The following is a 16,111-nucleotide window of genomic DNA, read 5'->3' on the forward strand; positions in this document are numbered from 1 at the left end:
TCCTAGTATGCATGATTTATAAATAGAACTCTGTAAGGATTAAGAATCATTTATGTTATATTATAGTGAGACATTTGTTTTTATAGGTTGTTTCTTTTTTTTTGTTTTTTGTTTTTTGGGATTTTTTTTTGTTTGTTTGTTTTTGTTTTTGTTTTTCAGGGCTGCACTCTCAGCATAAGGAGGTTGCCAGGCTAGGGGGCTAATCAGAGCTACAGCTGCCGACCTACACCATAGCCACAGCAATGGCAGATCTGAGCTGCATCTGCAACCTATACCCCAGCTCACGGCAATGCCAGATCCTTAACCGGCTGAGCGAGGCCAGGGATCAAACCCGCAACCTCATGGTTCCTAGTCAGATTGGTTTATGCTGCGCCACAACGGGAACTCCTACAGGTTGTTTCTTGACTGGCCACCATAAACATAAACTTTTTAGCCATTTTATTTCCCTTAAAATAGCCTAAAAGGCCATCTATCAATGAGTTATTCATTACCAAGTCTGTATTTAAATGAGGTATAGGAAATTGATTTTTGTCTATGTGCGTTTTTAAAGAGCCTATTGAAAATTACCTAAATCCTGTTTTTGTAGTAAGTTAAAAAGAGCAATATCTTATTTAGACTTTGTCTCCAAATGGCCTTTTTCTAAAATGGGTATCTTTATTGCTTCAGCTTATTATTTTAAAAAATATGTATTCTATAATTTAAACAACACAGAAGCATAATAATAATAGCTAAATAACAGGCCTTTTAATGCATGAATTAAAAAATATTTTCCAAAAACATGAATGGGACTAAACATATATTGTTTGATAAATTTTTTTCCTCGTAAAATAATATATCATGGGTATCTCTTCATTCATATAAAGAGATCTTATCCTATCCTTTTAAATAATAGTAAAATAATCCACCAAACTACAATTTAAGTGAGGTAAAAATTAATGTGGTTTTCTTTTCATATTTATCAAAATTATTTTTGAAAGATGTGAACTACCACATATTGCTGGAAGGATAAATTTAGTTTTAACTTTGTTGGCTTTGAGTTAGAACTTGCATAATATACTTACTATCCCAGATGGTATTGCTGCTTAGCACAAGTGTTTAGTGCCTTTAGAAAAATTGTACTATTTTAAGCAATTGTTTTTTTATTTATATATTTATGTAGCAGTTAACAAGTCATCTGTATTTATTGACACTCATCCTGTGCCCAATACTATGCAAGCATGCTGTTTTATCTTGCCTCTACTTTGAATTTTTTAAACATTTGAAGTTTTGCTTCACTTAATTTTAATGTTATTATTATTTGCTTTTTAGGGCTGCACCTGCAGCATATGGAAGTTCTCAGGCTAGGGGTCAAATCAGAGTTACAGCTGCCAGCCTATACCACAGCTACTGCAACGCCAGATCCAAGCCACGTCTGTGACCTACACCACAGCTCACGGCAATGCCGGATCGCTGACCCACTGAGCAAGGCTGATCGAATCTGCAATCCTCATGGATGCTAGTTGGATTCATTTCTGCTGTGCCTTAATGGGAACTCCATTAATATTATTTTATGTACTATTGTTCCCATCAAAATTTTGATGCCATAACTTTCCATTATTTTATTTTGTTTGAACTGGGTAACTCTTGATTTTCTGATAACCAGGTGGAAAAATTATTGTCTGCCAAGATTGGCTTTAGCCATATTCATATACTATGAATATATAATAATATAGTAATCCCCCAGCAAATCACTCCTTAGCAGATGTCATCTCTAACTTTTGTGCATTGTAATCTACTAATAATACAAAATGGGAGCACAAACAAAATGAATTTGTTAGGAGTTAGTGTGTTTATTCCATTTCATAATTTGTTGAAGAGCATAGCATGTAGTATTTAATCATTCTGCTTTACAGTGCACTTAGAAGAATCAATATAGACATGTGTACACTTTAGAAGTCGTCATTTGAGCCCCCTTTTTTTTTCTTTCCTGTAGAGGTCTGGAAAATCGAGCCCACAGCGAGCAGTTTAATGCCTTTTTTAGGCTGCCCAAAGAAGAGACTTTGAAAGAAGTACATGAATGTTTCTTATGGGTACCATTCAGCCACTTCAACACTCATGGAAAAATGTGCATCTCAGAAAATTATATCTGCTTTGCTAGCCAGGATGGCAATCTATGTAGTGTAATTATTCCATTACGAGAGGTAAAATAAATTTGGTTAAATATTGGTTTTTAGCTCGAAAATGTTATCATTCACAGAGTAAAATAGCCTTTTAATTCTGTAAATTATTAAAAACTCAGTTATACCACATCCTTTTAGGAGTTTTTTTGTTTTATTTTGTTGTTTTGTTTTATTTTCTTTTGCCTTTTAGGGCCTCACTTGTGGCATATGGAGATTCCCAGGCTAGGGGTCGAATCAGAGCTGTAGCTGCTCGCCTACACCACAGCCACAGCAACACCAGATCCAAGCTGTATGTATGACCGACAGCACAGCTCATGGTAATGCCGGATCCTTAACCCAATGAGCGAGCCCAGGGATCAAACCTGCGTCCTCATGGATGCTAGTTGAGTTCGTTAACTGCTGAGCCACTATGGGAACTCCTCCTTTTAGTAGTTTTTTTTTGTTTTTTGGGGTTTTTTTTGTTTTTTTGTTTTTGTTTTTTTTTTTTTTTTTTGGTCTTTTTGTCTCTTTTTAGGATAACACCCGCGGCATATGGAGGTTCCCAGGCTAGGGGTCAAATCGGAGCTGTAGCTGCTGGCCTACGCCACAGCCACAGCAACGCTGGATCCTTAACCCACTGAGCGAGCCCAGGGATCAAACCCGAATCCTCATGGATGCTAGTTGGGTTCATTAACCTCTGAGCCATGACAGGAACGCCTCTTTTTAGTAGTTTTTAAATAGTCGTTTTTTTACTTTTAGTAATATTCTCCAGGGTAAGAGTACCATTCCTCAGGATAAGAGTACTTATTGAAGATGAAAACAGAAAAGAATTTTAAATTTATAAACAAGGGTTTAGGCTGGCTCAACATGGAGCATGATCACTTGGACATTTATGACATGAATCTCAAAACTTGTACCATCACTTTAGTACACATAGTCAAACAGAATAGAATTGATAGCTTTTGTCTAAGTCAGATATCAATTGTCAGTATTGTGGCATTGCATTTTTACATTTGTATTGTCATTTTTAAAAGTTACATGTTAATTAAACCTTTTCCTTAAGAAGTATAATAACTTGCACTGAGGGTGCTTGTATCAGTTGCATAACTAGTACCCAAAGTCTATTTATTTTTTTTAATTACTCAATGAATTTTATTACATTTATAGTTGTACAACAATCATCACAACTAAATTTTATAGCATTTCCATCCCAAACCCTCAGTGCATCCCCCCACCCCCCAACCTGTCTCATTTGGAAACCATAAGATTTTCGAAGTCTGTGAGTCAGTATCTGTTCTACAAAGAAGTTCATTGTGTCCTTTTTTTTTTAGATTCCACATGTAAGTGATAGCATTTGATGTTGGTCTGTCTCTTAACTAAGTCCTACCATAGATCAAAACTTGTTGCCCTCCCCCACACACACGCGTACACACACACACACACTCATACACACAGCTAAACACATTTTGCCTGACTCTCTGTAACAAGGAAAAACGTGATTCATTTATAATATGTCTTCACCCCCCAGGTCTTAGCTATAGATAAGACAAATGATTCCAGCAAATCTGTCATCATTAGCATCAAAGGAAAAACAGCTTTTCGCTTCAGTGAAGTTAAAGAATTTGAGGAATTGGTGGCAAAACTCCGGCTCAAGTGCGGGGCATCTTCAACTCAATATCATGATATTAGTACAGAGGTAATTATATGCCATTCAAATCATTTTGAAGAAAAAGGTTTATGTTTGGTCCATTCTTTCAAAAGGAATCCATAGCCTTTCCTATTTATATACTTGGGTTTAGGTTTTTTTTGAAAAAGATGAGTACCAAAGAAATTATATTCTCTAAGTCACATCCTAAAGCAGAAGTGAGAGTAAGGACTTTATTCTTTTTTAAGAACTTATACTTTTGAAAAAAATATTATCATTTGATTTTTCTTGACTGCATTTGCTGTTTATCATACCTTGTACTTTAACATAACATGGTTTTTTTAACAACTCAAAATATATTTGAGAATTCAACAAGGACTTGAAAAGGATTCTCCTCTTATTGCTCTAGAAAGAGCAATATTGAACCAGTCTGAATATCTTTTTATTTAACATCAAGTAGGTCTGCCTTATTTACATAATCTAGGCCAAAGCAAAATAGTGACATATCTATTTACTAGTGAAATATTAGAGAAGGCAGATATTCTTGGCAAAGGCTGATTTTGATGTTTGTCTTTCATGGCAATGTAGATTGTTTCAATTCAAATTAATTTTCTTTTTCAATGCCAAGGAATTTCATGTTTTAATAGATTGGTAAAACATAAAAGGTAACTATTTATATTTTAATTAAAAATTCAAAGAAGAAATCAACATTGGCTTCACTGGTTATGTGATTTTACTTAGACTGGATTATAGAGGCTTTTATTTCTTTCTCCAGAGCAGAAACTAAAAATATTATGCTAAATCAATTAGAATGTGGGATTTACAAGACACTTTTTTTTTTTTTTTTTTTTTTTTTTTTTTTTTTTTTTTTTTTGCTTTTAGGGCCGCACCTGTAGCATATGGAGGTTCCCAGGCTAGGGGTTGAATTGGAGCTACAGCTGCTGGCCTATGTCACAGTCACAGCACAGCCACAGCAACTCGGGATCTGAGCCCTATACCACAGCTCATGGCAATGCCAGATCCTTAACCCACTGAGCGAGGCCAGGGATCGAACACACAACCTCATGGTTACTAGTCATATTCATTTCCGCTGCGCCACAATGGGAACTCCAAGACTAACTCTTTAATAATAGAAAAAGCATAGTGAAAACATATAACTTAAAAAGTACATATATCTCAGCTCAGTTCCAGACACAGAACCTTCATGTTGGCTGTCAAGAGTTTTCTTACCCCAACTTGCTATTCTTTCATTCTCTTCAAATATGTACCCAGGATATACCATTGTTGATGGGAGGACATAGGTAAAATCTGATCAGTCTTGGTAGTTTCTCTCTTAGCGCTCCCATATTCTTACATATATCACTTTTGGTTTTTTTTGTCCTATTCCATTTCAGATTGCATTAGATTTAATGCTTTGCTTATCTTTCCTTCTCCTTTAACTTACCTGTGTCTCTTGAACTGAAGAACTGGAATTTCTCCCCTGAAAACTCTCAGGTGCCTCTAGTAGTTGGATGTGCTTAATTGTTAAGAAATGATTTTGTTTCAAAATGAGTTTCCCATCTTTTCAGATGTGTGTTGGAGTTCCAAGGTTTTCTAGGTCCTCTTATAAATTTTTAGAGGTGTTAAGAAAAATATGTACAAAATACCAGTCAACGTACTGGTTGCTTGGAAATGTATTTTTTAAACATTGTCATGGAGTTCCCATTGTGGCTCAGTGGGTTAAGAACCTGACTAGTCTCTGTGAGGATGCGGGTTCAATCCCTGGCCTCACTCAGTGGGTTAAGGATCTGGCATTGCCACAGCTGTAGTGTAGGTCGCAGATGTAGCTTGGATCCTGAATTGCTGTGGCTGTGGCATAGGCCTATAGGTGCAGCTCTGATTTGACCCCTAGCCTGGGAACTTCCATATGTCACAGGTGCAGCCCTAAAAATAAAAATAAATTAAAAAATTAAACATTGTCATACACTCTATTTTCACTTAAGATTTTTATCTTAGCAATGAGGAAGAATATGAATTCGTTTTAGTATTATCTGTATATGTCTAGCTTTATTTATAGTACATTTTAAAATAGTGAAGAGAAAGCTTTTTAAATGAGAGCTGGGTTCCATTTGATTTCTAAATGACAGAAATTGTAATTGTATTTTATAGCTACACCTAGCATACTGAAACAAAAACAAAAAATTACATTCTGTAATTTTACCGTATCTGGTAAAATTTACACAATGGGATTTTTTATTCTAAATCTCAAAGAAGTATAAATCAACAAAGCTAAATATGAATCCTGGAAGGACTAGGAAATTTTTCCCATGAGTGAATCAAAATGTGATGTAAGGGGAAAAAATCCTCCCAGAAACAATTGGGATTATACATAGGTACTATTGTCTATATGTTTAAATATGTCAATTAAAATTCTCCATGGAGTTCCCACTGTGGCACAGTGGGGTGAGAATCTGACTGCAGTGGCTCAACTGTGGAAGTGCAGGTATGATTCCCGGCCTGCTGCAGTTGGTTAAAGGATCTGGTGCTGCTGCAGCTATGGCATAGGTTGCAGCTACAATTCAGCTTCAATCCCTGGCCTGGGAACTTCCATATGCTGCGAGCACGGCCATTAAAAATAATTCTCCACAAAAAAAAAAAAAAAAAAAAAGGGAGTTCCCGTCGTGGCGCAGTGGTTAACGAATCCGACTAGGAACCATGAGGTTGCGGGTTCGGTCCCTGCCCTTGCTCAGTGGGTTAACGATCCGGCGTTGCCGTGAGCTGTGGTGTAGGTTGCAGACGCGGCTCGGATCCCGCGTTGCTGTGGCTCTGGCGTAGGCCGGTGGCTACAGCTCCGATTAGACCCCTAGCCTGGGAACCTCCATATGCCGCGGGAGCAGCCCAAGAAATAGCAACAACAACAAAAAGACAAAAAAAAAAAAAATAATAATAATAATAATAATTCTCCACATTTTATTAAATTACGTTAAAATCTGGGTGCATATACAAGTTTTGAAAAAATCTAACCAAATAATTAGAAAACACATTAATCTTTTATTTTTATTTACACATATGCTCAAGAAATATTACCAGATATGTTAGTTTTTCAAAACTATACTAAAGGAAAGAAAAATGGGCTCTTTTAGCTTAATTTTAAGCAAAGTGGCCTAAGAAGGGAAATTACTGCTAAAGATCATTTACTTGATGCTTTGAAACTGTATTATAAGTGGATCATAGGAACTACAATGTCAAAAAGAGGTAGAAATTGAACTATGCCTTGAAGTTTTTAGAAGGGCGGATATCTTCTACACATTATCAAAGCATGTATAAACATACTTGTTTCATTAATTCTCATAGACAACACTATCTAAGTTTTTGTTTGTTTGTTTGTTTTTGCTTTTTAGGGTTGCACCTGCAGCATATGGAGATTCCCAGGCTAGGGGTCCAAATGGAACTATAGCCACTGGCCTATGCCACAGCAAGGCTGGATCAGAGCCCCGTCTGTGACATACACCACAGCTCATGGCAATGCCGGATCCTTAACCCACTGAGCTAGGGATTGAACCCGCAACCTCATAGTTACTAGTCAGATTAGTTTCCATTGTGCCACAACGAGAACTCCTAAGTTTTTTTAATTGAAAGTAGTGGCCTCCTTATCCTACATAATAATGCAGATAAGAATAATAGTTTAACCCACACAACTGGTGTTTGCCTGAATAAGAATAAAGTAATGCATTTTCTGTAACTACAGTATAAATTAAGTAGAGATTTTTAATCTGTGTGGACTAGATTTATTTCAGCATTAGGAAACCAGAAATTTTATTAAGAATAAAATTAGCACTAATTTTAAATTATGTACTATGAACAAAGTAAGCTTCTGATACCTAAGAGAAGTGTTTCTTTGTATTTTTGTTGTAATTTTTGGTTTCACAGGTCAACTCTGGCCTCCAGCCATTATTATTATGTTGAGTTTTGTGAAATATTCTAATTTAGGTCTAATTACTAGTTTGTGGAAAAGTTGCACATAAATATTAGTCTTTATTTACCTCGTCTTTCCTTCACTTTTAGATGCCATATGCTATTTCTAAATAGCAGATACCATAAACCAAACCAGTGTTAAAAATACCTCTTATAAAGTCAACAACCTATGTTGCTTCCTCATGTCATTGGATTTTGCTCTGCCACTAAATGGCTGATGAGTGCCAGATTTATAGCTGTCACAAGTATGAGCATCCAAATAAATGAATATATAGAATATATAGAATTGGTGAAACGCTCCCATTCAGAAGAGCCAGAGCAAAAAAAAAAAATAATCAAAGAAATTTAAGCTTAGTTTCTTGAATAATCTACTTTTATACTCTTTAAATAATTCAAATAGTAAATTGATGTAAACCAACATCTTTGAAGGTGAATATATTAATGTGATTTTATGAATACTCAAAAGGTAATCATGGATAGAAGTGGTACATTTGCCATCTCTTTTATAAATTGATGTTTGGGGCTTCATTATTTCAGAGGTTATTTTTCTTTTCCGTCTTGGCTACTTTTCTTATAGTTTGGATAGACTACTAAATAGATAAACTGCTTCCTCAGTCATATGGCTTACATTAAGGGGATGTATTTTGCTCGAGATCCAGACTATAACCATGAAGTTTTTTAGCTGGTTTTGCAAAAACATAATCCCTCATTAGAACAGCAAAATTTAACATGAATAGTAAAGCAGACTCATCGAAACAAACTTTTTAAAAAAGAAAAGTGTTGTAATATGGGATGTATAGTACTAATAATTATCGTTTCCCTTGTAAGCTTCTTCTGTCCTACCATTATGTTCAGGCATTGATTCGAATACTCCTTTTTAACTTTCCCTGAATCCTCTTAAATTCTAAGCTTTTTAGGTCTTGTCGGCTTCTTTGGTTTCAGGCTGAAATACTATTGGAGTGCTCCACCCTAAGCTGCTACTTTTTCGTCACCTTAGTCATGGACAGTCTTTTCATCTTTCTTACACTCCTAAAATTAAAGGGATGATATTAAGTAAGTCTTTTTCTTTAGTACCTCTAGTGGTAACTCTAGAATTCAGGTATAGTTATAATCCACAGAAGTTGGGTAACAGATACACTTTAAGAGTAAAGCCTTGGAGATCATAAAATTAATGTGGAAATGCAAGGGACCCAGAAGAGCCAACATAGCATTAAAGAGGAAAAACAAAGTTGGAGGACTCACATTTCTTCAAAACTTGTTACACAGCTGTAGTAAGCAAGACAGTGTGATCTTGCTGTAAGGGTAGACATAAAGATCACTGTAAGAGAACTGACAGTCTAGAAATAAACTTCCATTGATTTTTCAACAGAGTACCCAATAGATGCAATGAGGGAAGTACAGTCTATTCAACAAATGGTATGGGGATAGTAGATATTCACACACTTACACATGCAAAATAAAGTTGGACCATTTCTTTACACCATACACAAAAATAAACCCCAAATGGATCAAAGACCTAAATGTAAAAGCTAAAACTAGAAAACTCTTAGAGAAAACAGAGGAGTAAAATATTCATGACCTCGAATTAGGCAATTTTTTTTAAACTATGACACAGAAACAACAAAAATAATATGCAAATTAGGCTATATCAAAAGTAAAAATGTTTGTTCTATAAATGATACCATAGAGAAAATGATAAGATGGAGTTCCCTGGTAGCCTAGTGGTTAAGGATTCAGTGTTGTCACTGCTGTGGCTGGGGTTTGTTCCCTGGTCTGGGAACTTCTGCATACCATGGGTGTGGCCAAAAAAGAGAAAACAAAAACGGGAGTTTCTATTGTAGCTCAACGGGTTAAAAACCTGACTAGTATCCATGAGGATTCGGGTTTAATCCCTGACCTTGTTCAGTGGGTTAAGGATTCAGCATTGCAGCAATCTGTGGCATAGGTCACAGATGCAGCTCGGATCTGGCGTTGCTGTAGCTGTCACGTAGGCTGGAAGCTATAGTTCTGATTCAACCCCTAACCTGGGAACTTCCATATGCCGAGGATGTGCCCCCCCAAAAATAAAAATAAAGAAAAAAATCATATTGCTAAAATAAAAAGTTACAGTAAACTTTTAAAAAAGTGAAAAGATAATTCACAGAAAGAAAATATTTGCAAATTATATATCTGGTAATACATCTATCCAGGATATATAAAGACCTCTTACAACTCAATAATAAAAGCAAAGAACCTATTTTTATTTTTTTTTCAAATTCTTGGTTTATAATCCTCTCACGAAAAGTTTGCACAATCACCACAGACGGAGTCACTGCAGAATCTTTACTCCTTCTTTTTGGCAGCACCAGCCTTTGCAGTTCCCCTTACTTTCTTCATTCTGTTCTTGCATTCTTTTCTGAGGTCTTTTTTTTTTTTCTCATACAAGCCATGTCTTATAAGCCTGTGTTTGGGCTCATTTTCTTTGCATTATCCAATGAATCATAAATCATGCCAGAGCCAGTTGTCTTGCCACCACCAAATGAGTTTTGAATCCACATACAAAGACGACATCTGGTGTAGTCATGTAAATTTTGGCTAGTTTTTCCCGAATTTCTGTCTTAGGTACTGTTGCCTCCCCAGGTTGAAGGACATCAGTGACCATTTGTTTCCGCTGAAGTAGTCAGTCGCTCATGAACTTCCAGGTCCGGATAGTTAAACTGTGTTATTCATGATGGCTGCTAGTCTTCAAGCAGCCAGGGAGGAAAAGCAAGAACCTATTTTTTTTTTTAAAGGTCAAAGGATTGGAATACACATTTCACCAAAGAAGATGAAGAAATGTCCAGTAAGCATGTGAAGATGTTTAGTGTAAATAGTCATTAGGGAACTGCAAATCAAAACCATGATGAGGAGTTCCCGTCGTGGCTCAGTAGTTAACGAATCTGACTAGGAACCATGAGGTAGTGAGTTCGATCCCTGGCCTTGCTCAGTGGGTTAAGGATCCGGCGTTGCCATGAGCTGTGGTGTAGGTTACAGATGCGGCTCGGATCCCGCGTTGCTGTGGCTCTGGCGTAGGCCGGCAGCTACAGCTCCGATTCGACCCCTAGCCTGGGAACCTCCATATGCCACGAGAGGCCCAAAAAATGGCAAAAAGACAAAAAAAAACAAACAAACCATGATGAGATACCATTTCACACCCAGTAGGGTGTCTCTAATAATAAAGACAGACTATAACAAATGTTGAGAATGCAAAGAAATTAAAATCCTTCATACATTGTTCATTGATTATTTTAATAATTTTGTCTCTTGGATGATATTCTCTATTTGATGGTACATAGTTGTCATACTTTCCTTTTTATCCTTTTAATTAATAGACTTTATTCCTTACAGCAGTTTTAGGTTTACAGAAAAACTGAACAGAAAGTACAGAGAGTTCCCATATACGTCCACCCACCCTTTACCTGCCCAGTTTTCCCTGTTATTACCATTTTGGCATTGCAATGGTATATTTGTTATAATTGATGAACCAATACTGATACATTATTAACTAAAGTCTGTAGTTTTCATTAGGGTCCACTCTTGGTGGTATATAATTCTATGGGTTTTGCCAAATGCATAATATATCTACCATTATAGTATCATACAGAATAGTTCCCTGCCCTAAATATCCCCTGTGTTCTACCTGTTTATTCTACCTCTAACCCTTGGTAACCACTGATCATTTTACTATTCTGTATAATCTTGCCATTTCCAGAATGTTGTATATTTGGAATGGTATATATCCTTTTCAGACTGGCTCCTTAGCAATATGCACTTAAGCTTCCTCTATATATATTTTTGTGATTTGATACTCATTTCTCATTTTTTTTTGAATTTAGAAAAATTCAACAAATATTTATTAAACTTCAGTTATGTGTGTGAGGGACTGTCGGGTTCTTTTTTCCCCAGATTTACTGAGGTAATTGACATATAATACTGCATAAGTTGAAGATGTGCAATGTGACGATTTGATACATATTAAAGTGATTACCTTAGTAAGATCAATTAACATATCCCCCACCTCATGTAATTGTCATTTTGTTCTTGTTATAGTGAAAACATTTAAATTCCACTCTCACTGCAGCTTTCAAGTATTGTTAACTGTAGTTACCATGCTGTACATTAGATTCCTAGAATTTATTTTTCATATAAACTAGAAGTTTGTATGCATTGACCAACATCTCTTCATTTCCCCTGGCAACCACCATTCTACTCTGCTTCTATACAATGGGTTATTGTATTTTATTTTATTTGGCCACGCCAGTGGCATGTGGAAGTTCGGGGGCCAGGGATCAAACCTGCACCACAGCAGTGACAATGTTAGATCCTTAACTTGCTGAGCCACCAGAGAACTCCAAAGTTGGCTATTTTAGATTCCACATATGAGTGAGATCATACAATATTTATCTTTCTCTGTCTAATTTATTTCACTTAGTGTAGTGGCCTCAGTGTCCATCTATGTCATTGCACATTGCAGAACTTCTTTTATATGGCTAAATAATAATTCATTATATATATATGTATATGTGTATATATTAATATATAGACCCCATTTTCTTCATCCATTCATCTATCAACAGTTATGGTTGTCTTGGCTTTTGTGAACAATGCTGAAATGAGCATACTTGTACAGATCTCTCTTCAAGACAGTGATTTCATTTCCTTTGGATATATACCAGAAGTGGGATTACCAGATCATATGGTAGTTCTAATTTTAACATTCTGAGGAACCCCCACACGTGTTTTCCATAATGCTGTACCAATTTATATCATCACCAACAGTGCACTTGAGTCCCCTTTCCTCCACATCCTTGTCAATGCTTATCTCTTGTCTTTTTGATAATAGGTGTGTAGTTATATCTGATAGTGGTTTTAATTTGTATTTCCTGATGATTAGTGATGTTCAGCACCATTTCATTTACTTGCGGGGCTTTTGCCTGTCTTCTTTATTAAAAAAATATCTATTCAGGTCCCTTGTCCATTTTTTAATCAGATTATATTTTTGCTGTTAAGTTGTATGAGTTCCTTATATGTCATGCATGTTAACCTCTTATCTGATTTATGGTTTGCAAATATTTTCTTCTGTTTCATATGTTGTCTTTCATTTTGTTGATTGTTTCTTTTCCTGTGCAGAAGCTTTTTAGCATTTTGTAGTCCCGCTTATTGATAATGTTTTTGGTGTGCTATCCAAAAATCATTGCTAAGACCAATGTGAAGGAACTTTTCCTCTGTGTTTTCTTCCAGGAATTTTATGGTTTCAGGTTTTATGATTAAGTCCTTAACCATTTTGAGTTAATTTTTGTGCATGGTGTAAAACAGCAGTCCAATTTTATTTTTTTGCATGTGAATATAAAGTTTTCACAACATCCTTTATTGAAGAGACTATTCATTCCCTATTGGGTTGTCTTGGTTCCCTTGTCAAATACTAGTTGACTATATATACGTCGATTTATTTCTGGGCTCTCAGTTCTCTTTTGTTGGTCTATGTGTCTGTTTTTATGCCAATACCATACCATTTTGATTACTATAGCTTTGTAATAAAGTTCAAGATCAGGAAATGTGATGCCTTCAACTTTGTTATTTCTCAAGATTGCATTTACTATTCAGGATCTCTTGTGGTTCCATATGAATTTTATGATTTTTTTCTATTTCTATAAAAAGTACCATTTGAATTTTGTAGGGATTGCCTTGAGTCTCTAGATGGCTTTGGGTAGTATGGACATTTTAACAATATTAATTCTTCTGATCCATGAACACGGCTATCTTTCCATTTGTTTGTGTCTTCATCAGTTTCTTCAGGGTCTTACCATTTTTGGTGTATAGCGTTTCACTTTCTTGGTTAATTTATTTCTAAGTATTTCATTGTTTTGATACTAATGTAAATAAGATTTTTTTCTTTAATTTTTTTCAGATAGTTCACTACTAGTGTATAAAAACACAACTGATTTTATATCCTAAGACTTTACTGAATTGTTTGTTTAGTTTAACAGGGTTTTTTTATATATAGATTCTTAAGGATTTTCTCTGTACAAGATCATATCATCAGCATACAGAGAGTTTTATGTCTTTCTGATTTAGGTGACTTTTATTTCTTTTTCTTGCTTAATTTCTCTGGCTAAGACTCATGGTACTTTGTTGAATAGGAGTAGTGAGAGTGGGTACCCTTATCTTGTTCCTGATCTTAGAGAGAAAGCTTTCAACTTGTCACCATGGGGTATGACATTAGCTCTGAGCTTGTCATATATGACCTTTATCATATTGAGTTATGTTCCTTCTATACCCACTTTGTTGAGAGTTTTTGTTATGAAAAGATGTTGAATATTTGTCAAATAATTTTTCAGCATCTACTGAGATGATTATATGATTATTACCTTTCATTCTATTAATGTGGCATATCACATTTTATCAGTTTGTGTATTTTGAACCGTCCTTGCCTCCCAGGGATAAATCCCACTTGATCATGATGTATAATCATTTTAATGTGCCGTTGAATTCAATTTGCAAGTATTTTCTTTAGAATTTTTGCATCTGTATTCATAAGGGATTTTGGTCTTATTGTTTTTTGTTGTTGTTGTTTCTTGTAGTGTTCCCATCTGGCTTTGATATCAGGGGAATGCTGGCCATGTAAAATAAGTTTGGGAGTGTTTCCTTCTATTTAATATTTTAGAAGAGTTTGATGATTAGCATTAATTCTTTAAATGTTTGGTAGATTTCACCTGTGAAGCCATCAGGGCTTTTTGTTGTTGTTTTTGTTGGGAGGTTTTGGATTAGATTCAGTTTCCTTATATGTTATTGGTTATGTTCAATTTTCTATTTTTTTTTTCATCTTTTTTGTCATTTTTAGGGCCACACCTGTGGCATATGGAGGTTCCCAGGCTAAGGGTCTAATCGGAGCTATAGCGGCCAGCCTATGCCAGAGCCACAGCAATGCCAGATCCGAGCCACGTCTGCGACCTACACCACAGCTCACAGCAACACCGGATCCTTAACCCCTGAGCAAGGCCGGGGATCAAACCCGCAACCTCATGGTTCCTAGTTGGATTCGTTTCTGCTTTGCCACGATGGGAACTCCCAGATTTTCTATTTTTTATGATTGAGTCTTGGTAGAATTTGTCCATTTCTTGTATGACATCCTTCTTTTTTTTTTTTTTTTTTTTTTTGGCTGCATATGTGGCATATGGAAGTTCTCAAGCCAGGGATTGAATCCCTTAACCTGCTGTGCAACATTAGGAACTCCAGTTTCATCTAATTTGTTGGCATATAATTGGTCATAGTAGTCTCATGATTTTTTTTTCTATTTTTTTATTAAAGTATAGTTGATTTACTCTTATGATCTTTTTAACGTCTGTGTTATCAGGCATAAAGTCTCCTCTTTCACTTCTAACTTTATGTTTGAATCCTCCCTTCTTTTTCTTGGCAAATCTAGCTAAAGGTTTGTCAGTTGTGTTTATCTTATCGAAAAACCAACTCTTAGTTGTATTAATAGCTCATTTCTTTATATTGCTGAAAAATATTCCATTGTATGGGTATACCAGTATTTATCCATTCACCTATCGAAGGACATCTTAGTTGCTTCCAATTTTTGGCTTTCATTTCTTATTTCCAAAGTCAGCCAGAGTTGAGTGAGTGAAGCCTTCTCATGTTCCATTTCTTTCCTGGGCAGGTTCACACTCTTGTACATGCATATATACTTCCAGATCCCCAAGAATATGTTGGAGCCTTTCAAAGTTCCCCTCTGATTCTTCTGTAAACATTCTTGTGCAGGTTTTGGTGTGTACATAAATTTCAACTTATTTGGGTACATACCCAGGAGCACAGTTGCTGAATAACATGGTTCGACTATGTTTAGCTTTGTAAGAAACTGTCATACCATCTCTTAAATTGGCTGTACTGCTTTGTATTCCCACTAGCAATGAATAAGAGTTGTTGTTCCATATCCTCAATAGCACTTGGTATTTTGAATTTTAGCCATTTTAATAGGTGTTCAACTGTATCATGTTGTTTAAATTTGCAATTCCCTATTGACATATGACATTGAACATCTTTTCATATAATTACTTGTCATCTTTATATCTTCTTTGGTGAAGTCTCTGCTTAGATCTTTTGCCCACTTTTTAACTGGCTCCTTTATTTTTTTAAGTAATTTCCTTAGTTCTTTGAGTATATATGTAATAAATGCTTCCCATTCCTAGTTTAGAAAATCATGGCAATGAGCCCCTTCAGGGACTTTTTTGTTGTTGTTGCTGGTTGCTTTTTTTAAGTTCTTGTTTATATTTTTAAGCCTGGCTTCCTCAGGTCACACCCTCCCCCCACCCCAGTCAGTATAAATCAGTGGTTAGCCAGTGATGGGTCAAAATAT

The 16,111-nt window shown here is 35.7% G+C and overlaps 1 protein-coding gene and 1 pseudogene across 1 annotated transcript in view; one reads left to right on the top strand and one right to left on the bottom strand.

Annotated features, from left to right (window-relative positions):
* The window catches only part of TBC1D8B (TBC1 domain family member 8B), a 73,728-nt gene that overhangs the window by 24,739 nt on the left and 32,878 nt on the right, over positions 1-16,111 (top strand). The window contains exons 6-7 of the mRNA XM_003135293.5: positions 1,973-2,180; positions 3,667-3,834. Of these exons, the coding sequence (XP_003135341.2) occupies positions 1,973-2,180; positions 3,667-3,834 (376 nt within the window). The remainder of the gene's footprint in view (positions 1-1,972; positions 2,181-3,666; positions 3,835-16,111) is intronic.
* On the bottom strand, positions 9,811-15,584 carry LOC106507010 (annotated as a pseudogene).

The sequence above is a fragment of the Sus scrofa genome, chromosome X (assembly GCF_000003025.6).
Source record: "Sus scrofa isolate TJ Tabasco breed Duroc chromosome X, Sscrofa11.1, whole genome shotgun sequence".
Taxonomy (NCBI): domain Eukaryota; kingdom Metazoa; phylum Chordata; class Mammalia; order Artiodactyla; family Suidae; genus Sus; species Sus scrofa.